The 27,061-nt window shown below is 47.4% G+C and overlaps 11 protein-coding genes across 12 annotated transcripts; 6 read left to right on the plus strand and 5 right to left on the minus strand.

Annotated features, from left to right (window-relative positions):
- Positions 1-75: 75 nt before the first annotated feature.
- LOC6592565 (protein eiger) lies at positions 76-5,555 on the minus strand. Of its 2 annotated transcripts, none has more exons than XM_026985106.1 (7): positions 4,693-5,555; positions 2,622-2,747; positions 1,258-1,580; positions 1,098-1,199; positions 964-1,040; positions 766-861; positions 76-708 (listed from the first exon to the last, which is right to left on the minus strand). In XM_026985106.1, the coding sequence occupies exons 1-7, from the start codon at positions 4,858-4,860 to the stop codon at positions 338-340; spliced, it is 1,263 nt and encodes a 420-aa protein (XP_026840907.1). In that variant the 5' UTR covers positions 4,861-5,555; the 3' UTR covers positions 76-337. The 2 variants fall into 2 exon arrangements, with proteins under 2 accessions (XP_026840907.1, XP_002018247.1); XM_002018211.2 differs by having other exon boundaries at positions 766-879; positions 4,693-5,554.
- Positions 5,556-7,582: 2,027 nt separating this feature from the next.
- LOC6592564 (putative gustatory receptor 59e) lies at positions 7,583-9,170 on the minus strand. The gene is made up of 3 exons (XM_002018210.2): positions 9,104-9,170; positions 7,757-9,042; positions 7,583-7,690 (listed from the first exon to the last, which is right to left on the minus strand). The coding sequence occupies exons 2-3, from the start codon at positions 8,861-8,863 to the stop codon at positions 7,583-7,585; spliced, it is 1,215 nt and encodes a 404-aa protein (XP_002018246.1). The 5' UTR covers positions 8,864-9,042; positions 9,104-9,170.
- LOC6592563 (putative gustatory receptor 59f) lies at positions 8,992-10,250 on the plus strand. Its single transcript, XM_002018209.2, has 3 exons — positions 8,992-9,053; positions 9,111-10,008; positions 10,062-10,250. Exons 1-3 carry the CDS (start codon positions 8,992-8,994, stop codon positions 10,248-10,250), a joined length of 1,149 nt encoding a protein of 382 aa, XP_002018245.2.
- Positions 10,251-10,855: 605 nt separating this feature from the next.
- Positions 10,856-11,686, plus strand: LOC6592562 (eukaryotic translation elongation factor 1 epsilon-1). Its single transcript, XM_002018208.2, has 3 exons — positions 10,856-10,956; positions 11,022-11,327; positions 11,389-11,686. The coding sequence occupies exons 1-3, from the start codon at positions 10,876-10,878 to the stop codon at positions 11,539-11,541; spliced, it is 540 nt and encodes a 179-aa protein (XP_002018244.1). The 5' UTR covers positions 10,856-10,875; the 3' UTR covers positions 11,542-11,686.
- Positions 11,575-14,198, minus strand: LOC6592561 (serine-threonine kinase receptor-associated protein). The gene is made up of 3 exons (XM_002018207.2): positions 13,755-14,198; positions 12,057-12,722; positions 11,575-11,989 (listed from the first exon to the last, which is right to left on the minus strand). The coding sequence occupies exons 1-3, from the start codon at positions 13,873-13,875 to the stop codon at positions 11,790-11,792; spliced, it is 987 nt and encodes a 328-aa protein (XP_002018243.1). The 5' UTR covers positions 13,876-14,198; the 3' UTR covers positions 11,575-11,789.
- Positions 14,199-14,752: 554 nt separating this feature from the next.
- Positions 14,753-15,495, plus strand: LOC6592560 (cytochrome c oxidase subunit 6A, mitochondrial). Its single transcript, XM_002018206.2, has 2 exons — positions 14,753-14,886; positions 15,013-15,495. The coding sequence occupies exons 1-2, from the start codon at positions 14,790-14,792 to the stop codon at positions 15,243-15,245; spliced, it is 330 nt and encodes a 109-aa protein (XP_002018242.1). The 5' UTR covers positions 14,753-14,789; the 3' UTR covers positions 15,246-15,495.
- LOC6592428 (zinc finger protein 570) lies at positions 15,477-20,504 on the minus strand. Its single transcript, XM_002018204.2, has 3 exons — positions 20,251-20,504; positions 16,454-17,551; positions 15,477-16,400 (listed from the first exon to the last, which is right to left on the minus strand). The coding sequence occupies exons 1-3, from the start codon at positions 20,410-20,412 to the stop codon at positions 15,549-15,551; spliced, it is 2,112 nt and encodes a 703-aa protein (XP_002018240.1). The 5' UTR covers positions 20,413-20,504; the 3' UTR covers positions 15,477-15,548.
- On the plus strand, positions 17,774-19,816 carry LOC6592429 (caspase-1). The gene is made up of 3 exons (XM_002018205.2): positions 17,774-18,322; positions 18,639-19,207; positions 19,272-19,816. Exons 1-3 carry the CDS (start codon positions 18,177-18,179, stop codon positions 19,526-19,528), a joined length of 972 nt encoding a protein of 323 aa, XP_002018241.1. The 5' UTR covers positions 17,774-18,176; the 3' UTR covers positions 19,529-19,816.
- A 149-nt stretch (positions 20,505-20,653) lies between the features above and the next one.
- Positions 20,654-21,683, minus strand: LOC6592427 (exosome complex component RRP4). The gene is made up of 2 exons (XM_002018203.2): positions 21,191-21,683; positions 20,654-21,130 (listed from the first exon to the last, which is right to left on the minus strand). The coding sequence occupies exons 1-2, from the start codon at positions 21,635-21,637 to the stop codon at positions 20,681-20,683; spliced, it is 897 nt and encodes a 298-aa protein (XP_002018239.1). The 5' UTR covers positions 21,638-21,683; the 3' UTR covers positions 20,654-20,680.
- A 160-nt stretch (positions 21,684-21,843) lies between these two features.
- On the plus strand, positions 21,844-25,341 carry LOC6592426 (phosphatidylinositol 3-kinase catalytic subunit type 3). The gene is made up of 8 exons (XM_002018202.2): positions 21,844-21,932; positions 22,003-22,624; positions 22,685-22,780; positions 22,843-22,928; positions 22,995-23,938; positions 23,999-24,272; positions 24,340-24,701; positions 24,767-25,341. Exons 1-8 carry the CDS (start codon positions 21,862-21,864, stop codon positions 25,210-25,212), a joined length of 2,901 nt encoding a protein of 966 aa, XP_002018238.1. The 5' UTR covers positions 21,844-21,861; the 3' UTR covers positions 25,213-25,341.
- LOC6592425 lies at positions 25,341-26,232 on the plus strand. Its single transcript, XM_002018201.2, has one exon. It carries the CDS (start codon positions 25,384-25,386, stop codon positions 26,062-26,064), a length of 681 nt encoding a protein of 226 aa, XP_002018237.1. The 5' UTR covers positions 25,341-25,383; the 3' UTR covers positions 26,065-26,232.
- The last annotated feature ends 829 nt before the right edge of the window (positions 26,233-27,061 follow it).

A 27,061-nucleotide genomic window follows, 5' to 3' on the forward strand; every position in this document is an offset into this window, starting at 1 on the left:
ATCGGATCACCGAATCAATTCGGTTGCCCTTTCATGCAGGGCTCCAAATTCAAATTATTATAATTATTATTCAAATTAGATACAAGTTGAACTAGATTTTTATTCACGAATATATACAAAATAAATATGATTTTCATGTGGTTTTCAGCTTTGTGCTTTCATTGCGTTATGCATGATTCGGCTTGAGATTATGAGTAGATTATGAGTAACTAAGGCTAAGAAGGATCTACAAACTATCAGATCCATGCAGGCGATGGACTGTATTCACGAGCAGTCCAGTCCAGCGGAGGGACAGGACTACTAAAGCTTAAACTGGCCACGAGGCTGGGATTGGAGCCTACAATTTGATGATGCCAAAGTAGCTGCGATTGTTGGAGTCCCTCAGCAGTACGTTGCGATCGCGATGAATGTCCCGCAGGTGGATCGACTCCTGCTCGCGCAGCTGGATCAGTCCACTGGTGTGGCACGTGTGAATCTTCTGGGGCATGTTCGTGGGCACCGTGTTCAGGCACTGTAGAAAGGCGTTGTGGCCGTGGAACACAATGAACCCGTTCTGATCGTGCGTGTTGTTGTAGCAGATCTGGGCATACACGTAGTACAGTCCCGGGTGATGGGCCGTCAGAACTCCGTTGGTGATACTGAAGTACTCCTGCCACGCGTTGTCGCTGCCCGCTGTGGCATGTCCAATGTACATGTCTCCCTGGTGCGCTACGGAAAATCAGAGATTATCATCAGAGATCTTTGAGTCCTTACTGAGATACTTACAACTCAGTTGAATGGGGGCATTGTGGTGCGGCACCTTGCGATTCAGATGGAAGTGTGCGGCTGGGGTGCGGGAGCCCGAGCTGGTTGTGGATTTGGCTGAAATAAGAGATTCACCTGCAAGTTAACAGAGATGCAAATAGAGTTTTGGTTTTTGCTTTTGAAATCAGTTCTCTGCCAATTGTGTTTGCGGATACACACCTTTCCGGACCAGAACCCTCTGGCGACTGGTGCGTGGACGCAGCTTGCGGCGATGGTTGTGCTGCCCTGAGGATGAGCTGAAAACACTCTGGGTTAAATCTAAACAATTTAATCTCTAGACTCTGAGCACTTACCTCTCCTTGGCCTCAGTGGATGCCTTCTCGTTCAGCTCCGTTTGGTTGGATTGTGTTGTCTGCACCTCATTGCGCACATCGGCAATCGAGCGAGACTTCCTCCTGTTGGACACCGGTCAATAAAATGGTTCAAAATCAAAGCCTTTGAGTCGTTACTCACCTATTTTTCTTCTTTTTGGAATCGTTGTAGTTGGTAAAATCATCGTAGACGTTGTCATCGTTAGAGGCAGACGAGGCGCTGTTGTTGCCATCCGGTTCCTCCGTGTTAGGCGCTGGCGTGGTTTCCTCCGGTTCGTCGTACTCGTCATAGAGACTCCCGTCTCCTTCTTCATCCCCATGGTCGATGAAAAAGCCGTCCTCGTCGTCTGCATCTATGTCCTCATCACCATCCTCCCCATCACCATCCCCATCGCCGTCGCCGTCGTCGTCATCGTCGGGGATGCCGTCCAGTTTGTTGGGATATTCAATGAGCGCATTCTCGTACTGCAAAGGAGTAGTAGGTCAGCATTTGGGGTCAGAATACTTGGCCAAGTACGTGACTGCAGCTGGCCCTAACCTGGCACATTCAAACGTATCTCACATTCATTTGGGAGTTCTTTTTTCAGACCCAAAAGCTGTTTTCATCATCATTTCTAATTGATGGCGCCTCGCGCAACCAAAAAAAAAAGGCAAAAACGCAAAAAAAAACTCTAGAGAATTGCGTGCACAGATGCCCAACCCCAACCCCAATTTCCGAATATAAAAATATAAATAAATCTTAAAACGATCTCTGGCCATTAGGCCATTTGATGAGATCAGATCAATCGTCACTTTTGGCTGCAAGCACATAAAACCAATAGCAAACCCTTGCCTTGAACGGATACATCTACATAATATTATACATATTCTCGTATTTAGATAGAGAATTATTGGGGCTTTTGCCCCATGTCACTGGTGGGCTTTTTAGCCCATAAATTTACTGTGACCGACCGCCTGGCGCTTCATCGTCACCGAATGTATCTCATAGTTAATTGAGTGTTCTTTTTGTTCACATTACTCGTATATGTATATTCAAATAATCTATCACTATTCGTCACCGGCTCTTTTTTGTTTTGGCATTCGTAAAACATTAATTAAAAGCGGGACAGCAAAAAGATGGAAAATTCTTTGAGAATATATTTTAATTTCAGCAGGCATTTCTATAAATACCGGTATGTGTGTGCCACGCTATTTCCACATATATCGGAGGCATAGTTTCGAAAGAGATGAAACAAATGTCGAATCTATTCGACTAAGTTGTACCCTACTCTGGAACTGCTTCTATATAGAATCTATGAAGAATAGAATTCCCATTAAAATGGCGGACACCTTCTCCAGTCCAATATACCGCCTTCTCCCAGCCAATTACGGGGCATCGGGCATCCACAGAAAACAACAATATTATGGCCCACAATTTCTGACTTGGTAAGCAATTCAAATAAAGCGTATTTACCACAGAATCGGCAGAAATCGCTTCTTGAATAAGTAAGTTATATATGGACTCACCTCCTTTTGGAAATCGTCGAGTTCGTCCAGATATTGTATGCCCAAACGCTGCTGGAGACTGCTGACGACCCGCTTAAGACTCTGCAGCTCCTTGTCCAGATGTGTGAGACGCGAAGACTGCCAGATCTGAAAGAACAAGAAGAATACAATGTGTATTAGGGGACTGATCTATTAAACAGATTGGTGTTATCTTGAGCACTTTTGCAATTAATTGAATGGGCTTCAATTATGGTCGATAGACGGTGCCAAAGCCAAACACATCATATAACACCCAACAGCCGAACTTTTGACACCCACAAAAAACAAACGAAAATAACTGAACAAACAGATAGAGGCAAGGCAGAGGCAAAGGCCCACTGATGGAGAGGCAGAGACAGAGGGAGAGAGAGCGGGAGATTTCATAAAGAAACGTCGAGGTACCGACACATCGCCACTCAGGCACATAATCTTTTTAATGGATCATTAACATTCGGGGCGAGAAGCAGCCACAGAAGAATACATACGTACGTAAGTACATACATATGTATACGCGAATGTATAAATTGTATTTCTCATATTTCGACTGCGACATCCGAAATGGAAAAAAAGAATGGCTCAACTTGAGCCACTGTACGGTACACAAATAAGGCATGGACAAAAAAAAAACAAAAAATAAAAAATGAAAATAAAACTTGTACTGAATTCTTGTATAAATTATGGACAGTACATCGGCCCAAGAAACTTGTTTCGCTCGCGAGCTTGGAACCCAGCGCCCAGGGCTGATTCCAGTGAACCACTTTCCATTAGGGCTTATCTATAGATCGATTGTAGCGCCTGCAGTTTGTCACTTTCACGGGGCCCTGATGAGGGTCAGTCGTTGGTCGCTGGTCGCTGGTCGCTGGTCGCTGGTCAGGATGTGGGAAGGGGCATATAATTGAATTGGAAAATCTTAACAAAGATTTATGAAGAAAACCCTAGTTTGTGGCTCACGTCAAACCGAAGCCAAAGTAAATCCAATCATTCAAAAGCCAATTGACAATTGTACGATTTCCGTTCACTTAAGCCAAAGTTGAGTGGGTCAACGAGTAGTCGGGGGAGGGGAGCAGTCTGCCTGTACACAACTAAAAACTGCGGCGCCCACACAGAGTTGTATAACTCCAAGTACTCGTATGTCTTTTATCTTTTGCATTGCAAATTTGTTGTTCAGTTTTGTAGAACAGTTCCGCGAGCTATCAGCGAATACAAAATGAACCAACATCCCCATGGAAGATAAAGCCAAGACAGAGATTTATTTTATCGAGAAACGAGCCGAACAGAACAGAACAGAGGCAGAATCATCCCCGCACTAAATCGGTACAACAATAACAAACAAAAAGTATCTGATATACGAGTACATATCGAGTACATATGTATCTGCATCCGCTGTACTGTTGTCTTGCGGCTCGTTTGGATTAGGCTGGATCATTAGGAAGCGATTTGGCCCAAAGACTTGTTGGTGACGACATGCCATGATCAGACAACGAAATCGACATCGACCAACCTAAATATAGTCGGGTGCCAAATTATACAGAGCTAAACCGTGACTTCATATCTCTGACAGTCATGCATTATAAACTCTGTGTTTTTTTGTTTGCTGTTTATTTTCATTTTATGTGAATTTATGTATATAAATATATGTATAATTGGCATAAACAAAGTCTTAATGACAAAGATCTTTAAAGGCAGAAGCGTGCCAGAGGTTAAATATTCGTTCTTAGATAACGATTTTGGTGGGAGTCTATCTAGATTCAAATGTATGTACATATATAGTATGCCGAAGTCCAATTTGCATATTTTTCTTTAGATACTGTCAAGCTACTGAAACACTCTTTCTCAAGAAATGTGGGGGGAATGAGAACCGGTTTAAAGTGGTTCAAGGCGGTATCTTGGAAAGTATTCGATTCTCGTTTGCAATTGGTAATCAATTGATATGTAACTACGCTTTTTAGTACACCCGTGAATTGCAAAATTCTCATATCTATGGGGAATTCTCCCTGATTACCGATTGCTCACACAACACAAATCGATCACTTCTTATACCTTCAAGACTTACCGTTAAGCTAAGGATGGCAACGACCAGGGCCAGACCCACTACACCCAAGACAATCGGGATGAGCTGTCGCGTCTTACGCTGGGCTTTTGCGGCGCTCGATTGCTTGTCCGGGAAGCCGCCGCCGGCACTCGTTGGTGTTATAAACGGCTTGAGTGTCTCAGCTGTCATAATGGGGATACGATACGCACAATTGATCAAGCGGAAGCCGTCCCTATATCGGTTGGAATCTCAGTTAAATGATCTGATTTTGCGCGCTCTTGGACGACTGTCTGTCTGGTCCACTCGGCTGCTGCTGTATTGACTCTCCCTCGCACTCACTGAACACAGCACAAACACACAAAGACACAAAACACACTGCCGGAACGAACACCCTCACTGAGAGCTCTCGAGGCTAAGCGAGATAAGCTTTGACATCAAGATAAACCACTTGGAATGCGAGATGCCCTTAGACACTTTTCCCTAGAAGCGAACTCGTATGTACACACAATATAGTATGTATATTTTCTTTGCTGGTTGCTTGCTGCCTTTTCCTTCTTTACATATAATTGATTGGCAATTTGCACAAGAGCTTCTCGAAACGAGTTTTTCCCTATAGACAGTAGAGATAATGTGTGTTCTCCCAACTTGCTGGTATTTTTTTTTTATTTTTTTATCAGTTTTCTTCCGATAAAGGCACAGACACAGGTTGCACTTATTTTTAGCTTTTTGCCCCTTGGCACAGCACAGAGTTATGGCTCACAAAAAAATCTTGGTAAACTAACGGAAGAGTAGCTCTACTGGAAGCCAGGGCCTCTGTTCCGTCCGTGAAACGGTTCACGCACGCACGCGCTCTTTGCAATCGGTTTGACGGCTGTCGGTTGACGCGACTGCTTCCGTCGACGAGTCGAATGAATCTGAACGATGTGGGCCCAGCAAGACATGATCGCTCAGGTCTGAGCATGCAAGAAGAGAGGGAGACAGCATGTCACAGTCGCTCGCTGGACGTCTCCGTTTCGTACTCTCTGCCTGGTGGGTGAGGATGCGGTGCGGTGCTTACTTAGGGGCGCATGCGCCATTTACTTTCAGTAGTGTAATTATTTTGGCCAGCATCGCCACGGGGGATGCAATATTCCATATGGCCGATCGACAGCACAAAAGCCTCTTTGACTTTTGCGCAGTTTTTTGTGCCCTCTGTCGTTTATTGCTTTCTGTTTTTGTTCGAACCTCCCCCTAGGTTTTGCTCAGCGTTTTAAGGGGGTTGCTAAAGTTTATACATATATGTACCATTGAAATCTGCACCACTCTAAGTGCTTCGGCCACACACATCACATCCCCCTGGGAACATGTTTGGTGTTTCTTGCTGGTGACATATTCCACATTAGACAGATCCCCGAAACGCAACTAATTGGATTTTGAACCAGGGCTCGAGCCCAGTAGCTGATAGCCCGTATGAACTTTTAGCATTTCATTAAAATCGAATTTATTATTACTTAGAGCAATCCGACGGCTTATCAGCTCGCCCGAGGCGACCACAACGGCGACCAGGTTGACGAATTTCCCCCAATACCGATTCTAATTATAGCTGGGGAAACCATAAAACTAATGCTGATCTGCTACCGTACCGTCTCGACAATCTGTCTGTCCGGCTGCCAAAATGGCCATATCATAAATCTCCCTTTTCCGCATAGATACATATGTACATCTGTATGTACTTATATAGGATGCGAATGTCCGTCGCTTGCCAGCTAATTAGTTTTGAATTGACGGCGACGACAGGTAGGGACAGGTTTTAGGTAGGATAATGTGCCACGCGATATGCAACATAACAGTCTGCCCGGGCACTCGCTTCCGGTCCGGCTCTCTACTGCTGATGCACCAAGACACACCACTTAACCCGAGACTCGAGTCCCCAGACAAGAGCCGGAGAGCCGAGATCTCAAGGCGCACTTTTCAAAGTCAATGTCGTAATTGACGTTGCATATGTATGTACATACATACATACATATATATATTGTACAAAAGTATTTTATTCGATTCACTTAATTGCTTCATCCCTCCCTCCCGGTCTGCGCCACTCAGCTTAAGCATTTTACAATTCTTGGGCATATAGTAGATTCTTTATTTGCAGACATTTATAGCGCGAAATTTATGAGACTCCAGCGATGCTTGAAATGAATTTCTGTGTTAGCCTTATCCTCTTCCTTGTCGTGTCTGTTGTTCAGATCGATTTACTTGGAAGTCATCCAATCAGACATATGTATCTCTATCGCGGTTTGCAGTAATGAAAATTCGTTCCGATAATTAATATATGACAAGCTTATATATACATATGTATTTATTATATCTGTTTCAATGCCAGAATGCCAAGTGGCGTATATATGTACATACGTCTCCAGATAGTGGTATCCATTTATCAAACAATCACATTGTACCAGATGTACGGCAATTGAAAACAATAGTGTCGTATATAAGCTTATCAAAACAACTGATAAGTGATTTCTTTTGAAAACTGTAAAAGAAAAAAGTATCCGATTCCTGTATTACAAAATCCAACAACAATAAAATATTGGGTTAAAAAATTCCATGAAAAACGGTTTTTTTCAATTCAAAAAATATAACCCGCAGCCTGCTCGAAAAGCGCTGACAGCCCTGGCCGATACCGATATACTATCGAGTACCTTGCAGAACGATACCAAGTATTAAAAACAACCGGCGCGGCTTATCGTATTCAAAATTTAAAGTTTTCGTTCCGTTCAAAGGTTACAGCACAGCCCCCGAGCCGCCCAAAATTATGATGATCGCTAGCTCATACATTCTATGTCCACCGATATGAAAGTGTGCGACTTGAGGCGTCACTCTTATAGCCACGCTGACCAAATGATAACTCAAGCTAATGGTTGAGACAATTTATTCAAATGTAAATCCAGCCTGATTGATTGAGGGCGACTCCCATTAGCGATTTATTCCCCAAGCCGATTTGAATTAGGAATATCACAATGGCCATCAGCACCCCGATAAACTGTTAATGAACAGAGAAATGCTTTAATTGTTTTAACAAAATGGTTAATTGGTTCCAGGTCCTTACCCCACCCATTGCCAGCGTGTCCAAATCGATGACGCCGCACGCGAGCAAGGGTTGCCCGATGCTCGTCTGGAGCTGTACCAGGAAACGATTAATGGTGCGCTCGAGATGGCTGCCACATACCTCCATTTGATTGAGCTGAAGGAATAATTGACATTCCTGCTCCACCATCTGTTCGTTGACAGCCAGGATCACCCAGATGCGTCCGCCGTGCATGACCAGCCACAGTATTCGGTAGAACAATAACATGCCCGCGGCCCATTGCGGCCGCTCGAAGAAGTTAAAGACCATGTAGAGCTCCTCGCAGAAGCTGCAAAGAGAGTTTCCAAAGTTGAGGAGCAGGAAGAGACCGAACTTGTCCAGCAGCTGCCTGTGCAGGCGATCTATAGAAGTGTACGTTGCGCGCAGCTCCTCCAGCACGAGAGAAGAGCATCCGCCAGCATCCACGAGAGAAGCAAAGAAACGATCGTACCGGGCATCCAGATTTACGATACCTTGTGGCGGCCTTCGTCGCTTTTGAAGCTGCTCCAGACAATGACAGAGATGTGACTGCAACAGCCAGAGTAAGTGCACGGCGAGGGCGTATTGAAGCACACCCAGGCTTATCATCAGAGCAGGCAAATTGTATACACTATTACTGCTCCAGGTAGTCCACCAGTTGAAGTCGTAATTTACAATGTCAACCACTATGCAGGCGCCATGGAATACGATGGTTTGTACCAGCAGATGACGAGTCCTCTTTCCGTGCTTCTGGTAGAGTCTCTGTGCTACTCCAAAATCCTGCCGGCCAATCAAAAGATGAATCTGAGTCTCCACATCCCTGGCGTACGGACAATTGAGTACAGCATGGTACACGAGGAAGCCAGTGATCGTTATATTGCCTGGAAACTCCATCAGATACAGCAGCTTCTCGATGGTCGGCATTTCTGCGTCAAACACAATGCACTTCCAGATGCAGCCAGTCCACACGTAGCCCAGCAAAACCAAGCACCAAAGACAGTGGATCCATCGAGCAAATCTTCCTTCCTTCCTTGCAGCGGGAGCCACGGCCAGGCAGCGGCTAATGGTCAGCAGGAGATTTCCCCAGCGATTGCTAATTGAACTGCTCATCGGCAAAGGAGTTTTGTTAATGAATAATAAAATTCAGCAGAAACATAATTTGGCTGCATAGATTAATGTCCTTTTGACAGGTCAAAGCAGTTGAAATGGAGGCTTTCCTAATGTCCTTAGCAGTCGACATGGGGAAGCCGAAGAAAGTGCCACCAAAGCACCCAATGACGGCGGAAAGACTGCCAAAAGGGTACGTAAAGATTAATAAACTGAAACTGAAATGATAGAATGTTCCCTTACATGGCAGTCATCCTTCGTTTCATCAGCAAACCAGACGTCTCTACAAAGCCTTGCATTGGCTACTCTTGATTTCTGTTTTGGCCAACACCGCGCCCATTGCTGTTCTGCCCGGTCGCCAGAGAATAGTCTACCGCCATCTTCATCTGTGTTGGATGGCCGTGTGCTACGGCTGGTTCTGCCTAGCCTCCTACTGGGAATTCGTGCTCATCACACTGAACAAGGTTTCCATTGATTGCTATTTGAACGCCATGGAATCGGCCATCTACGTGGTGCACAGTGCCTCAATCTTGATCCTTACATTTCAATGGAGACACCGAGCTCCGGCCGTAATTGACAGAATAGTGAAGTCGGATCTGGAGAGGGGATATAGTATCAACTGCCGCCAGAGTAAGCGCTTTTTGCGGGTTCAGCTGTCGCTGGTGTTGGTATTGGCCTGCTCGGCGTTTGCCATCGATATTTGTAGCCAAAGATTTGTTGTCTACAAGGCAATTCTCAGCATCCACAGCTTTGTGATGCCCAACATCATCAGTAGCCTCTCCTTTATCCAGTACTATGTGCTGCTCCAGGGCATCGCCTGGCGCCAGGCCGCAGTCACTGAATCCCTGCAATCGGAGCTCCAACACTTGCCATGTCCACGACGGTGGGAGGTGCAAAGACTGCGTCTGCAGCACGCTGAACTGACGCGCTTCACCAAACTGGTCAATACAGCATACCAGTATTCCATTGTCCTTCTGATTGTGGGTTGCTTTTTCAACTTTAACCTGAATCTGTTCCTTGTTTACAAGGGCATTGACGTTCCGGAGCTGGCTGATTGGGTCAGGTGGATCTACATGGTGCTGTGGCTGGCCATGCATATGGGCAAGGTGTATGGTATTCTCTACTTCAACCACAAAGTTCAGGATGAGGCAAGTAGCCAATCGCCATTCCATCTAGGATTAATATAAAGCTTTCCTTGCAGCAACGAAAATGCTTGGCCTTACTGAATGGTGTGCAATGTGTGGGCCCCGATCTTTTGGATACCCTCAACCATTTTGTGCTCCAACTGCAAACAAATGTACGGCAGCATGTTGTCTGCGGCGTCATTGTTCTGGATCTCAAATACCTTTCCGCTGTAAGACACTATACTATGATTATATTAGTGTACTAATATTATAGTATTACTATACAATATTATTTATTTAATTTGTTTAAATTCTGAATTCAGCTGCTGGTGGCTTCTGCAAATTTTTTTATATTTCTTCTGCAGTACGATGTCACATACGAGGCATTATATAAATTAACTTAATTAATTTAAATTAATTAAGTAATTCCGATAAATGACATCGATAGATTTTTAAATATTCCGAATATTTTATCAATATTATATTTTTATATATTATATTATTATTGTCCAGGCAGGGCAATTTTTCAAAATCTTAGAAACCGGATGGAATGGTGCAGTTTGGTTTACAAGGATAACCAAAGGGACCTAGTGGTGACACAAAGTTTAGTGGTGGCGTTCAATTTTCCAAATATTTTATCCCTGTTTTGCCTATCGTGTCAACTAAAGTGGCGTAACAATTATGGAGGGAAAAGGACCTAGAATATATCCTTTAAGCAAATACTTTAAACTGATTTTATCATTAGATCAAACATATTAATAATAATATGCTTCTTGTAGAATTCTGCAGTGTAAACCCAAACATCGATGACATCGATGTTTCTCCAGCTCTTTTATCGATAGATTAGTTTTATAGTTTTTTGCACGCCAAACAATTTTTATTAAAATTACCATGTGCGACGTTGCAAAAGTGCAAAAGATTGCCCATTGCCTGGGCGTGGCCCCCGGCAAAGTTCAGCTGAACGAGGAACAGGTACGCATATGATTTGGCGCCCGACAATTGATGTGGCATCCATCAATTTATTTTCTATTGCGAAGGTCGTAACGCGCACAAGTGGCCAGAATAAGAGCGTGGCTGGATTTTCCACAATTCTGGAGAGTCTAGCCAACGAGTCCAAGTCCGAGACGGCCCAAAACAGCAAGGTCTCGCGCGAAGTAGAGGCCCAGGTCTATCAGTGGATAGAGTTCTCTGTGCTCTACGTGGCTCCCGGCTCCAGGGATCGGAATGTGGCCAAGCAGTTGCTCGGGGACTTGAATAAGCTGTTCGCCAGCAAATCCTACCTGGTGGGACACTTCATTACACTGGCCGACCTGGCTGTCTACTATGCCATTTATGATCTTGTGGTGGGTGTTCCTTCTGCCTTTTTGTTGTAAGCTGCCACTTAACTTATCTGATATCTTGCAGAAATCCCTGTCGCCCGTGGAAAAGGAAGCCTATCTGAACCTCTCCAGATGGTTCGACCACCTACAGAACCGTCCCGACGTCCATCAGGGCGAACCCCTGCTCAACTTCACCACCATCTACCTGCATGGCTGGGCCACGGGAACACACATCTAAGAAGCTGCAGCTGCAGTCGCACTCGAGTCACAATTTGAGAAACTTAAGTTATTTATTTCTATTGCATTTCACAATATAGTTTTGTGTGATTATCATTTAATGCCAATGACAGTTCAGCGTTGGAATATAAAGTATCGTTATTGTAGCCCATTACAAAAATTGTTTAATGATAATCGATCTCAGCTATAGCTCGTATCCCTCCTTTGCATCGTCTGCGCCGTATAGCAGCCACTGGTAATTCTCCAACATCAGTTTGCAGACACCTCGCGCGGCGAGCTCATTGAGTTGTTCAGCTCGTTGGGCTCTGTGCACTTCCACAAGCCGTATGTCTTGCCCACCGTGGTCTGCCACAGCCTCAAGGTGCCGTCTTCGGATCCACTTGCATAGAGCTCGCCATCGGGGCTGAACTTGACCGCATGCACTGGACCAAAATGACCCTTGAATGATTCTGTTGAAGGAGAATGGAATGATTATAAAGCTGATTACTGGACACAGATATTCCTGTAGATATATACCTATTTCATTGCCTGTAATGTAGTCGAATTTGTACATCTTGAAGTCCTCGCCGCCGCAGACAAAGACATGCTTGTCCGGATGCAAACTGGCCGACGCGACATTCGTCGGCACTTTCACCTCCTTGAGCTTCTTGAGAGTGTCCACCTCCCAGAAGCTGATCGACGAGCCGTGGGCAATGGTCAGTATGTGGTTGTCGCGCGAGATCTCCAGGCTGTTCGGATGGCTATTGAACTGCAGGCGTTGCACTTCAATGCCCGTCATGCGATCCCACAGGCGGACGGTCTTGTCCTCGGCCGCCGAGACGATGCACTTGTCGTCGCGGCAGAAGAGTGCCCGCTTGATGGCCCCAGCGTGTCCACTGTACTCCTCCGGCTTTGCCTCGGGCTGCTCTAGGTTAAAGACTCGCACCAGCTTCTCGTTGCTGCCCGTCACAATGTTCTCCGAGTCCGCGTCGAAGGCCACACTCTTCACGATGTGCTTGTGCTGGAAACTGTGGATCTCGGCTCCGCTCACCGCATTCCACACCTTGCCGGTGAAGTCGGCCGCCCCCGAGGCAGCTAGCGTTGCATTTCGATTGAGTGTGGCATTCCACACGGCACCCTTGTGCCCCTCAAAGGTGCCCACCCAGTCACCGGTATCGCCGTGACGCAGCATCGGGCTGCCATCTACAAGAAACGTCCAGAATTCTCAATTGCATTTCGCGCCATAAAATGTATAAATTGATAAATAAATCGTGTGAGCGGCGGAAGCCACCTTGACTCAATGACTACCATCAATGCCAACGACCTGACACGGCGACGGCGGCAGTCGAAACGGAATCGGAATCATGCAAGCCATCAGCCAGCACAGCCAGCAGCTCCCAAGTTCACAGCGTTCTCGACGCAGCGGACCAGCAGGAGGGGGGCCTGCACACAGTTTTCAGTTTTCAGGCAGGGACACAGATCGTTAGTTTAATTAAAACAACATTTCATTTTAGAATGTAAACGGTTATCAGTTAATTGTATATTTAATGATTTTGGAAATGGTTTTGAGGGTAAATGTGACTTGCGCATACATTTCAGCGGCAAATGGATTTCCCTTTGGTTGAAGTTTGAGAATATTCCCAACGAGGAAATGGATCGATCTATCGTTTCCCGTTTTAAAGAGAATTCAGCATTCCGCATATTCCGGACAACTCTCTCGCCAACAGCATCGTGCGGCGTGCACACAATGTAAATATAGAAGTTTCAAGGCGCTTCCTGTACGCACAAAACGGGCAAAGTTTTTGAAAAGTTGTTAAACAAGGGGGTAGGAAGCCAGTCAGTACGTTAAATGGCGATAAAGCAAAAATTAACTTGAACTTGGAATTGAAATGATTTGCTTTTTTCCGCATAAATGCAACTTTTTAACGAAAGCAACTCACGCATACACCGACACCAGACAGAGAGACATCTCAAGGCAAAGAATGCAAAATATATTGCATGCGAGATGTGGGAAAAGGGTTCGGGTTCGCCAAAACAGGTTTCGCTCATTAATAAGTGATTCAACATTTGGGTCAAGGTTTCAGCCAGGCCAGGCTAGACGAGACGACAGTGCTCAATCAGGTCTATACACAGTACGTAGCACGTACATACATATGTTTGTTAATTTGCTGATGCTGCATCTTTCGTCGATGGCAGGCTATAAATAACCCAAGGACGGTTTATCGCATAGGTTACCTTTGCAAGCGGAGATGAGAAAGTATCCGCTGTTGCAGATGCCGCTGAAATCCAAATGCACCACTGGACGCGTGTGTCCGCTGCATGTCAGCGGGATTTGTCGCAAGTTATTGGCAGCCATTTGTTAATTAAATTCCTTTTCGGTTCGATTCGTTTCGCGGTAATAATACTCTTCGTTCTTACACTTGAAGGAGCGCAATTGGCAATAATAGGGTTTATTGTCTAATGAGAATTGTTAGGAAACTTGGCTCTTCGGGTTGCCTTTGTACTTCGGGTTGTTGCTAATTTAATATTTTTCACTGTCTTCGCATGCTTTCAATTCAATTTACAATATGCATGGCCTTGGCGGCTGCTCAGCGGTGCTGATGTTGCTCGTGCGGTGTCGCGTCACTAACGGAAGCTGAGCTGAGCACTTTGCTTTGTTAACAATATTGTAAATACAATTTTAATATCATAGGAGAAATTACGCGATGCCACCAGATTGTTTTGGTCCAGACAGTGTACGGTCTGACCCTTAGAAATATACCTCACAGTTTCAAAATATACCGTAAATATACTGACAATATACGCGTAAAAATACTGGAAAATACTATGATAAACAACAAGTTTTTGAAACAACCCAGTCAGGTAGAAAATTGATTTCTTAACCGATTTCTTAATGATGCGGGCAGAGCTGAAAGATCTATCTAGCTAGTATTATTCCAGGGACTATCAAAATCGTTGAATATGGTTTCCAATCCTCGATGGAGAACGATTAAACCATTGCAAGCCAAGGGTGTATTTTAATATTCCACCGAAAATAATAAAAATCTAATAATTTTAGCGCAATTTAGGTTAAAGATATCGTGGTTTTTGTAAGTGCAGAGGAAAGATGGCATGAATCTCACAATCGTTAATATTTTCCGCCATTTACCTTAGGGGGCTTAAGTGGGCTATGTTCGGTTTGTCAGCATATGAGACGGTCACACTTGTCATCACTAAACGTCAAAACAGTAAAATTTTCATTCGAGAAATTGGGATCGATCGGCTGAGAATATGTCTGCTATTCTAAACCACGCAATTCGTCGCCAATTCGGCGCTACTGCGGCCCGGAACATGTCTGGAACTGCTGCCGTGGCCGGCGAGCACTCGGGTAAATATCCTACCATTGTCCCAAACACCAAATTTCGCAATGTTTGTGGGGTTAAGGTTATGTAATTTGGCTGTTAGGCAAGAGGATCGATTTGGGCTCTCCTTAAACATTTGCGACTCCTTTCAGGTGGCTACAAGGTCTGGAAGCGTCTCTCCTTCTTCGTGGCCGTTCCGGCCGTTGGCCTGTGCATGCTCAATGCCTATCTGAAGCACCAGGAGGAGCACGACCATCCTCGCCAGGAGTTCGTCAAGTACGACTACTTGCGTCGTCGCGAGAAGCGTTTCCCCTGGGGCGAGGGCAACAAGAGCCTGTTCCACAACCCCCATGTCAACCCCTTGCCCGATGGCTATGAGCACTAAGTGGACGCCCGCTTAGTCGCGATTCCGTTGGGGGTGAAGTGAAGGATGGACTTTTTTTGGGTTATTGCTGGCCGGGCGCATGCACACATTCTGATGCTGTGGGAGACTTGTATTTAATGTTAATCTAAATTGAACTCAAGGCGGAAATACACACACACATAAACACAAACAAGCTACCAATACAAACACTGCGGTTGGATCCTTGAATAAAGAACTAAAACAACGTAACGCTCCTTCAGGCCAAAGTCGATGCGGTTCGTTTAATAAGTACGCTATAATTAAGTTTTTATGGGTAATGTTATATTATTGCCTAGAATTTTTCGATGAATTCCCGTTTTTGATCAGCAAACGTCCCTTTTTGGCAGGAGCTACAGGAGGACTCTTCCTAGTCGCAGCAGCCTGTTGTCTGGATTTCTGCGAATTTTCGGGTTGATCTTTTACGAGATCTGAAATCCGTGCTTGTCGTGTACGTTTGGGAAAAACAAGGGCTTCAGTGTCCGCGTCTGGCTTCTCCTTTGGTGGATTCACTTTGCGTTTTTTCACAGGTGGCGGCGGGGACGACGAATCATCACCCACGGGTTCATCGCGCAGCAGTTCTTGCAGCAAATATTTCTGCTCTTCCTCGTCGAGCTCAGCGCAATTTACAAGTATATCTGGGTCCGCATCACTCTGGTTCGAAACCCTGTCGCCATCATTCTGATACATGTCCATGTCCAGAACATGCTCATCTTCGATGTGTTTCTGCAGGCGATCTGAGCTCAGGAAGATCAAGTCGCAAAATTCGCAGGCAAATCTCTCGCCCTCCTTGTGCGTTGTCATGTGCTTCTCCACCTCACCGATATCATTGATCTTTTCATTGCACAACGGACACTTTAGAGACACATTCGCATGGCGGACCGAGTGCTCTATGAGACTGTTAAAGCTCTGGTGCGACTCCTTGCAGATGCTGCAGACAAACGAGGCCCCCGCATCCTGCTTGTGCATGCGCAGGTGCCTGGACAGATGGTGGGAGAGAATATACGATTTGGAACAGTATTTGCAGGGGTAGGCTCGCTTTCCGGCATGGGCCACCAGGTGACGGGCAAGCTTGCTGGCAGTGACAAAGCTGCTTGGGCAGTGCTCGCAGGGGAAAGGCAGATCCACGCTGTGAACGACCTATAAATAGTTCAAATCTTAGTTAAAGTTTTCACGCACATATGCCTCCTTACCTCGTGCCGCTCCAGGCCCTGCTTAAAGGCAAATGCCTTATTGCACATGGTGCACCGGAAAGGGCGCGATTTGGTGTGGCGCTCGGCATGCTTCATCATATCCTCGCGCGATAGGAATGGCTTCTCGCAGTGCACGCATATGAACTTGGGAAGATCCGTGTGCGAGCTCTCGTGGCGATGGAGCAGGGCTCGCCGCGTGAACGCCTTGTCACAGACGCTACAGGCGAAGGGTTTTTCGCCGGTGTGGATAAATTTGTGCTTCTGCAGATCGTACTTGGAGAAGAAGGCCTTGTTGCAGTCGCCGCACTGGAAGCTGCGGGCGCGTGTATGGTTCAGGCGATGGATCTCGAGCAGCTGCAAAAGGGGGAAGGAGCGCTCGCAATCAGGACAGGAGAAGACATTGGTTGCCACGAGAGCAGCGTCCTTAGCAGCATCTTCACTTGGGTGGGGTACAGCAGTATTTGGACCTATAATTTCCGCAACAATTGCCACATTGCCGTCTCGACCACGTTTGATCTGGGTCGTGGCCAGTTCGGGCTCCGCAGCAACGATGGCGCCCTTATTCAATATCCGAACGGAGGGCTTGTTCAGAACCTTCGGTTTGATTGGCAACTTCTTCTGAACAGGTGGCGATGGAACCTCTGGTAGTGGTGCTGGCGCCGATATTTGTTCATCCAGTTCATTGGCCATATCCTCCATCATATTCTGCACATCGTCCATCGAGAGCTCCTGGTTATTGTCCACCTTCATCTCATACGACTTGGAAATCGAAGGGGCGGCTATGCCGCCCAGCTTTTTAGCCAACGAACTGGTCTCCAAAACCTGGACATCTTCAATGATCACAGTCTTTGAATTGGCCAGGGTGTTTAGCAATTTCTTGGGCTGTCGTTCGGGGACTGCAGCATCCTTCTTTACGACCGCAGGTGTCTTCGTCGGAGGACGTGGTTTTGCCAGCGGTGCCGGAAGAGTTCCTGTCAGCGGAAACTGCCGGAGAGCTGTCTCAGCTCGCTTGCACATCTGCATAAAGCGGTAGCTGTGCTCGAACAGCAAGTGGCAGTCCAGGCAAATATAGCTGGGCATTTGATCATCGGCGCTCACCTGTAAAAATAAAAAGACAACATAACATTTAAATCTACAACTTTTTTACCTGAAATAACTTATTTGAATAAAACGATACATCAAATAATATCGAATGTTCCACTATCGATTTGTTCGTTCCTCGATACATCGATATTACTTAAATCCATCCCTACTTTGGCGGTAAGTGCACACACACAAACAGCCAAAACACAAACCCACCTCGAGAATTCGTGAGCGGCGCCGGAGCACGCTTAACCTCCGTTAATTAATTGATTAAACGCGGCTAAGCCATAAAAGGATATTTGGCCATTTCCCAGTGCAAATTCAATTGTTAGTGCAAATCGTCGGAATATAAAACAAACGAAAAACAGCTGTTGGTTTCGCGGTAGTGTTGAATTTAGTTACAAATAAACAAAATCAAAGAGCCGAACCTGACTGACGGGCCTCTTTTGGGTACGAAAGAAGGGCGCAACAATAGAAGGCAGGGCGTCGCAGGCAGTCACAGGCAGACGGACGCTGAGAACAAAAGGCAAGGCTGGCAACAAGGAGAACAGACCCACACAAACAATTGACTGCACTGCAATATCAGACGACGACGGCCGCGAGAGTCGCTCTCCCCCGAGAAGATATCAGAAGCAGCAAAATGACTGACGAGTGCATAACTAGGAACTTTATTGCTCTCGGTTCAAATGGAACGGGCGTCAATCGCAGCAGCATTGGTGATAGTACCGATGCCAAAGGCTGTGAGGGCAACAACGCCGGAGTTGGTGGTGCAACGGCTGCAGCGAGGTAAGGTCCATGTGCATTGTGTGTGTGTTGCTCTCTCCTCATTCTCTCTCTCGCTACTGCTCTCGCGTTCCCTTCACATAAGTGTGTATATAAAGTGCGGGTCTGCCTGTGTGTTCCTTGTATACCCTTACCGAGGAGGAAGTATTTCGAATGGCATGATGAGGTCCCCAAGGCTTTCTGTTGCTTTCTTCTTTGTCCAAATTGACGGTAAAATTCTAAATTAAGCGAAAGACCCAAATTTGTTATCTAATCTTATCGCTGTGGTGGTGATAGCCTATTGAATGGCTTATTGAAATTATCTGGATCTTGTTTTCAGTATTCCTCCCCCCTCGATCAACAATTATGTGGCCCGAATGCCCGTTGAGCGGTATGCCAGCGAGTACAACATGAATCACAAACATCGCGGTCAGGCCATTATATTCAATCATGAGTTCTTCGAGATACCTACGCTGAGGGCGCGTATGGGTACCAATGTGGATGCGGAGGAGCTGCGCAAGACCTTTAAGAGATTGGGTTTCGATGTGTCAGTGCACAAGGACTGCAAGTGGCAGAACATACGCGAACAGATCGAGAAGGCCGCCGCGCTGGACCATACGGACAGCGACTGCCTGGCCATTGCCATCTTGTCGCATGGCGAGCATGGCTGCATTTATGCCAACGATGTTCAGTACAAGCTGGACCAAATCTGGCACTACTTCACTGCCAAGATGTGCCCCACGCTGGCGGGCAAGCCGAAGTTGTTCTTCATACAGGCCTGCCAGGGTGATGGCCTGGACGAGGGCGTGATGCTAGAGAAGGGCGTGACTGAAACGGATGGGGACTCGTCTATGGGCTACAAAATACCTGTCCATGCCGACTTTCTCTTCTCCTACTCGACGATACCAGGTATGGATAAACCGATAAGGTTTAACGTTATTTATTTAGTTACTTACTAAACATGCGATTGCAGGCTACTATTCCTGGCGCAATATAAACAACGGCTCGTGGTACATGCAGTCACTCATCCAGGAGCTGAATAGCAATGCCAAGAAATACGACCTGCTCACGCTGCTCACTTTTGTCAGTCAGCGCGTAGCCATCGACTTTGAGTCGAACGTGCCGGTTACCCCAATGATGGATCGCCAGAAGCAGATACCGTGCTTCACCTCCATGCTGACGCGTATACTGCGCTTCGGCGACAAACCCAACGGCAATAAGGCTGGCTGAAATATATCCACCTCCTCACCCGCCGCCTGATACGTTCAACGCCCCCCATTCGTCACTTTGGATTCCATGCTACTACAAGTTCAGTTTTAGCCCTTAGCTTTATTATTGACAAAATTAATTTTATCCCAATTATCATATATCATATATATATATATATGTATAATAATCACTTGCCAATCGGGAAATCACAAATATTATATAAGATGGATATACAATGAAGATTTATAGAAATATACACCACTATATATTTGATACTCATAAATAAATCAGAAATATTATATAAGATGATATACAATGAAGATTTATACAAATATACACCCATATATGTGTTATACGCATAGGAATAAAAATGAATTCTGAAGAAAATAAATTCGTATTTGTGTCTGCGCGCCAAACAGCTGACCTCTGTGTCTGTGCACACCGAAATGTTGTGTTTGTATGCGTACAGTTGTGGCAATATTGAGTGAAAAATGGTATTTTCACCCAATTTGCAGGCAAAAAGTGCAGGGAATCAACAACAAACACATGGTTTTATCAATTTATATGTTTAATGATCAAAGGGCTTTCGCCGTTCCCTTAGCCAAGACCCCCCCACGAACGCAGTGTGTTCAGAAACCCCAAGCATTGTCTTAGCCAAGTTCTTTCTCGGTTTGCTGTTAGTGCAACTTTGAACCCGATTCAAATCCGATCCGGAAATGAGTTCCAATGAATTCCCTACTTACCTCGGTCGACGTGAGGGCCATTATCAGTAGGGGCAGCGACGCCGTTGACTTGACGCTGGGGTTTTCCGCAAAAAGCGATGCAATTTTCTCCCCCGTCAGGCAGAAGCGGCAGATTTTCTTTTTGACTAGCTCCGACTCACGGGCTCTTACGATGTCCTCCATCCTGAGCGTTCACGACGAAAACACACGGAATAATAATATAAGTATACCGCAAACACGGTAAACAAACTCGCGTCAAATAAATAACACGGTTTAAGCAGTGACAATTTCTAGGCGTCTTTTCTTTTCACGAACCCCGCAGTGCTGCCAACCCAGGCGAAACTTTAGCGTGCTGACACACTGGCGAGACATACTGGCCCTGCCAACCTGTCCAAAATAGTTCAAAAAACGGAGTTTGGAGGAATATTTCGAATTGTTCGTTTATTCCGGGCTATTCATCTCCATCCCGCAGACGAGCCTGCGTCTGCTCGCCGATATCGTATATGACGTTCTGTTGGAGCAGTTCGTGGGCCTCGTACTTGAGCGACTCGTCGTAGGCATACTGTATGCTGGTGTCGTAGAGCATCAGTTTGCATTTTGCTAGGGCCAGGATGCAGTTGCGCAGGCGGGCTATCACTTCGCGCTCGTTTCGTGGCACCGCTTCTCCCAGATTCTGGGCAAAGCCACCCTCGCCGCCTTCCTGATCCTGACTCTTGGGGGGCGATATCCAGATGTAGCCGTTGTTGCCCAAGATCACGGACGCTCCACAGGGCAGATTATGGAAGTGCATCTTGCGACGCTTGACCAGCGCGGGGAAGACCTTGACGAGTACGCCCTGGGACAGTTTTCCGTACTTCAAACTTCGGGTGTACAGCGAAAGCGTGCCCTCCTCGAAGATATTCTGAAGAGGAATTCAATAAGCTCCGCTGAAGAGGACCAACATAACTGCTGGGATACTCACTTGAACTTCGGCGGAAATGAGATCGCCTTCGTCCAGATAGCGTCGCATCATCTGCTCATCCTCTGCGGAGCGCCGTCTCAGCTCTCCGCCGGGCAGATTAACCGATGACAGCAGCAGTATGGAGTCCAGGCGGGAATTTGTGTCCACGCGCCAGCGCTTCTGCTGCACCTCGATCACGCGCGCCACCACCACGTCACCGATCTCGCCCACATATCGACTCTTGAGTGGACGCACGGAGATCAGTTTGTTCACCTTCTCAATCACGCCGGCCACAGAGGCCTTGATGTTCTCATCCTCTACGAACGTGCCGTGGCCGCGCATGAAGCCTGCCTCCGGCATGACAACTTCTCCGGGTGTGTAGACGCGCGGCAAGACGTCCTGCCGCTCGGCCAGGGCACACCAGTCCACGCGGTCCAGCGCCAGCTCTATTGTGGCGTTTGTGGCCATCGCAGGTCGAGTTTTAAATTGAAAATTAAACAAACTAAACGTAAACGCAACCACAGCTGACAAAACACGCGCGCCGCAGAACCAGTTCGGCGGTGTAACGGAACTAGTTCGTAGCGGAGCCAGTCTGAATCAGCTGTTTTGTGTTGTGGGTGAATTTATAGTTGTTGCTGCTCTGCGGAAATTACGCATATTTAAATGAAAATTTACAATTAAGCGTCTGGAAAATGGATCAGCCCGATGATAACTTTCGCTACATACACAGCAGCGCACTGCACGAGCGCGTGCAAATCAAAGTGTAAGCTGAAAGGGAGTGGCATGCCCGGGACCTGGAAAAATCGAGAAATCATTCTCTATTGTCTTTTCAGTGGGACGTTGGAGGGTAAAAAACGGCAGCCAGACTACGAGAAACTGCTTGAGGATCCCATTCTGCGCTTCTCGGGCCTGTACTCGGAGGAGTATCCATCGTTCCAGGTGCGCCTGCAGGTCTACAACAATGGACGGCCCTACTGCCTGCCCGTCTACAGCTCCTACAAGGCGTTTGGCAAACGCTGGAGCTGGAACGAGTGGGTGTCGCTGCCCCTGCAGTTCTCCGACTTGCCCCGCAATGCCATGCTGGTGCTGACCATCCTGGACTGCTCGGGCGCCGGCCAGACTACCGTCATTGGCGGTACAGCGATCTCTGTATTCGGCAAGGATGGCATGTTCCGACAGGGCATGTACGACTTGCGCGTCTGGCTGGGCGTAGAGGGCGATGGCAGTTTCCCCAGCAAGACCCCCGGTAAGGGCAAGGAATCGTCTAAGTCGCAGATGCAGCGCCTCGGAAAATTGGCCAAAAAACATCGCAACGGACAGGTGCAGAAGGTGGACTGGCTGGATCGTCTCACATTCCGAGAGATCGAGGTGATCAATGAGCGGGAGAAGCGCATGTCCGACTACATGTTCCTGATGATTGAGTTTCCCGCCGTCATTGTGGACGACATGTACAATGTGAGTGGTAATCGCCATCTTCCTGCATTGAAAAGCTTAATTTTTGGGTTCATTTTGCAGTATTCCGTGGTTTACTTTGAGCCGGAGGGCGACATCAAGTATAAATTGCCAGCCAAACCCAAGCTGGTCTCGGTTCCCGACTCGGAGATTCAAATGGTCAGTGTGGAGTAACCCCCAATCAATGCATACCCCTTATTTTTTTATCCTTTTTTGCTCAGGAAAATCTGGTTGAACGGAAGCACCATCGATTGGCCCGCTCGGAGCGTTCTGGCATCTCGGATCGGGACGCCAAGCCTACAGCCAGGTATTTGAGATGAATATGCAGCAATCCTTTCATGCATTTACATTGGAATCCTCCCTTGAATCTCAGCATTCGCGACCAACTGCACACGATCGTGTATCGTTGTCCGCCCACTTATGTGCTGACCAGCGAGGAACAAGATCTGCTGTGGAAGTTTCGCTTTTATCTGTCGTCGCACAAGAAGGCCCTCACAAAGTTCCTGAAGTGCATCAACTGGAAACTGGAGGATGAGGTTATGCAGGCCCTCTGGATGCTGGCTAATTGGGCCCCAATGGACGTGGAGGATGCCCTCGAGCTGCTGAGTCCAACTTTCACGCACCCGCAGGTGCGGAAGTATGCCATCAGTCGTCTGGCCCAAGCACCCGACGAGGATCTGCTGCTGTATCTGCTGCAGCTGGTGCAGGCCCTCAAGTACGAGGATCCCCGCAACATTGTCCATCTGCACAGCTGCATTTTCCCCGAGCGGGATGTGGCACGGTCCATGCTGGACGAGAACGGCTCTCTAATGGACCAGAGCACCATCTCGGATCTCAGTGGCACTAGCAGTGCCCTCCACTCTTCGGTTATACCCGCCAATCAGCGGGCCGCAAGCGCACTGGCCGCCATCAAGGGTGACATCTCAATCAGTCCTGGCTTGGGCGCTGGTCCGTCTAGCAGTTCGGTGCAAGGACTGGCAGTGGGACTGGGACTGGGATCGGCACCGGGGCCCAGCAAGGCCAGTACTCCAACTCCGGTTACGCCAGCACGGGGCGATGCAAATGCCGCCTCGCTTGTCTCCGACTCAAATTCCAACACTCTGATGCTGGCCGAGGGCATCAGCTTTGGCAGCGTGCCAAGTAATCTCTGCACATTCCTCATCCAGCGCGCCTGCAGCAATTCCACGCTGGCCAACTACTTCTACTGGTACTTGTCCATCGAGGTGGAGGAGGTGGAATCGGTGCGGAAGCAGGACGAGCGCGCCCACGACATGTACGCCATGGTTCTGAAGATGTTCCTCAAGGTGTTGGAAAATGGTAGGTGATCCATCAGTTCAGGGGATAACCCCCATATAATTGGGGATTTTAATATTCAAGGCAACTTCAACCTGAGGGGCATCTTCTATAATCTGCGGAAGCAGCGTCGCTTCATCGATGAGCTGGTGAAGCTGGTTAAACAGGTGGCCAAGGAGCCTGGGAATCGCAACAAGAAGACGGAGAAATTCCAGAAGCTGCTCGCCGAGCAGGATATGTTCAAGATGAACTTTACCAACTTTGAGCCGATACCATTTCCCCTGGACCCAGAGATCTACATCACAAAGATTGTGCCCATGCGCACATCCCTCTTCAAGAGCGCCCTAATGCCGGCCAAGTAAGAGGCGGCTTCCCTCGATACAAAGAATCGCTGGCTAAAATTTATTCTTCTATTTCTTGGACAGGCTCACGTTCGTGACATCGATTGCCCAGCACGAGTATGTGGCCATTTTCAAGCACGGCGATGATCTGCGCCAGGACCAGCTCATTCTGCAGATGATAACTCTGATGGACAAGCTGTTGCGGCGCGAGAATCTGGACCTCAAGCTCACGCCGTACAAGGTGCTGGCCACCAGCTCCAAGCACGGCTTCCTCCAGTACGTCGAGTCGTGCACCGTGGCGGAGGTTCTGGCCCGCGAGGGCAACATCCACAACTTCTTTCGGCGACACAATCCCTGCGACAATGGTCCCTACGGCATATCCGCGGAGGTCATGGACACCTACATCAAGAGCTGTGCCGGTTATTGTGTCATCACCTACTTGTTGGGTAAGATTTTCTGCATGTTCTCCCCATTCAGCTGCATTCCGCTTACGCTTTCGATCTGTCTGTAGGTGTGGGTGATCGGCATTTGGACAACCTTCTGCTGACCACCAATGGCAAGCTATTCCACATCGATTTCGGTTACATTCTGGGACGCGATCCCAAGCCCATGCCGCCGCCCATGAAGCTGAGCAAGGAAATGGTCGAGGCCATGGGCGGTGTCAGTTCCGATCATCATCATGAGTTCCGAAAGCAGTGCTATACTGCGTATTTGCATCTGCGAAGGCATGCCAACGTCATGCTCAATCTCTTTTCGCTGATGGTAGATGCCACGGTTCCGGATATCGCCCTCGAGCCGGACAAGGCGGTCAAGAAGGTGGAGGAGAACCTCCAGCTGGGCCTCACCGACGAGGAGGCCGTTCAGCATCTCCAAAGTTTGCTGGACATATCCATTACGGCAGTTATGCCGGCACTCGTCGAGCAGATCCACAGATTCACCCAGTACTGGCGCAAGTAGAGAGGCCGCCATATCCATATGTGTATCGTTAGTATTGCTCTAGCCAATGCAGTAGATCGCAGTAGGTCTGTAGATCTCGATTTTAATGTATCTGAATGTACTATATATCTTCTTTGTCCTGTCCCGATAGAATCTTCTGTTTGATTTCACGTGGGGGAAGGGGGTCAGAAGATGCGTTCAAAGAAGCCCGTGTGGCTGCTGTTCAAGGTGCTCGAATTGGTGCTGAGTTTTTGCTGCTGCTACATTCACTGGCGTTGCTTCCAGGACGAAGGCATACCGCACATATTCCTGCTGTGCGCCACCTACGGCGGCTCCTCCATCATCTGCCTGCTGGCCATCATCGGGATGTTCTATGCCGAGAAGCCGACAATGCAGCTGGAGTCCGCCTTCAGCGGACTCTTTGGCACCCTGCATCTAGTCACCATCTTTGTTCACATGTATCTGGCGCTGCACGGCAACAAGCTGCTGTACCTGAAGAGTCAGGGGGCGAACTGGCATGGCTACTATATCTGCTGCCGGGACAATGCCACGGTGGCGCTGTACGCAACTGCCGTTTACTACCTACATTGCGCCTTTGCTCTGGACCTGATGTTGACACACAGGAGGACCAAATTTGTGGAGTGCCCGGACGGGACTGTGCGGAAACAGCCGAAGCATCCGCGGCGCAGCATGCGTCCGCTCAAGCTCTATTTCATCAGTAAAGGCGTTGACAACTATCTGAATCGCTTCCGTTGGTTTCACCTGCTCACGGCGAACATGCTGATGAGCACTCAGCCATCCCAGAAGACGCTGGATGTGTCCTCCAATTCAAACGAGGCATTTGAATTGACACCGCAACTGAATATTAACTGATGTGTTTTACTAGTTTTATTTGCAAGAAATTACATTTTTAAATTTACAACGGCGGTTATCGTGCACCCCTGGCTGCAATCAGCTGTTTTTGGCCCTAATACAACACTAGTCTTCTGAACCGCGCACTTTGACAGCTGTTCGTTTTGATTCTTGCGGTATTTTGAAGTTTCGTCGTTGTTGTAAATGTGCCGGTTCTGTAAATTGCAACTGAAATTGTGGCTCCTTCTGGGAAACTCCAACTTCAACTCCAACTTCAATGGTGATGGCGATGGCGAGCGGTGCGGTAAGTCATCTCTTCTCTGTTTTTTATATTTTTGTTCAAATGCATTGCTGGAAATTTCCGTCTGCAAAGTTTCCTGATTTTCATAGTTCAATGCGTGGTTTTGTGCCCCCGGACGATGGGGGCATATGGCCCCAGCAATGGCAATGCCAATGGCAACTTTTAGAGCAGAGCAGAGCATGTGATGTGTGTGTGTGTGTGTGTGTGCGTATGCTGGCTGCTTGTGACTGCTTTTGTGCCTGTGCTGTGCCCCTGCTTAGTTAGTGGCAGGTACTCAAATCAAAAGTTTTTGCTAAAAGTTAGCCGGGCCCACTAAAGTTTCAGGCAGACGCACCGCAAAAATTTCGCTTTGCCATGGCTCTCGGCCAGCTGCAGTCCCACTCCCACTCACATGCATACATATACACCCTCACGCTCACTTAGTCTCAGGCGGCCAACTAAGTTAGACATGGCAAAACTTGGCACAGCCGCCTCTGCCTCTGCGGCCGACTCATACTAATTTGTAAATCGGGCGCGTAGTAAATGCTCTTATCGGAACCAAACGACGCGCGCTCTTTCCTTATGTCCCCTCTTTATAGTGGGCCCATTGCAAGGTCTATTAAATGTGGGGTTGGGCAGTCGCTCTTTTGAGGGTCAGTGTTTCTCGCCTTCTTTGTGTCACACCATCATATGCATGGATATGCAAATGTACAGATTGAATTCAGTACTCACCTTCTA

This window comes from Drosophila persimilis, unplaced genomic scaffold (genome assembly GCF_003286085.1).
Source record: "Drosophila persimilis strain 14011-0111.01,24,50 unplaced genomic scaffold, DperRS2 tig00000002-arrow-pilon, whole genome shotgun sequence".
Lineage (NCBI taxonomy): Eukaryota > Metazoa > Arthropoda > Insecta > Diptera > Drosophilidae > Drosophila > Drosophila persimilis.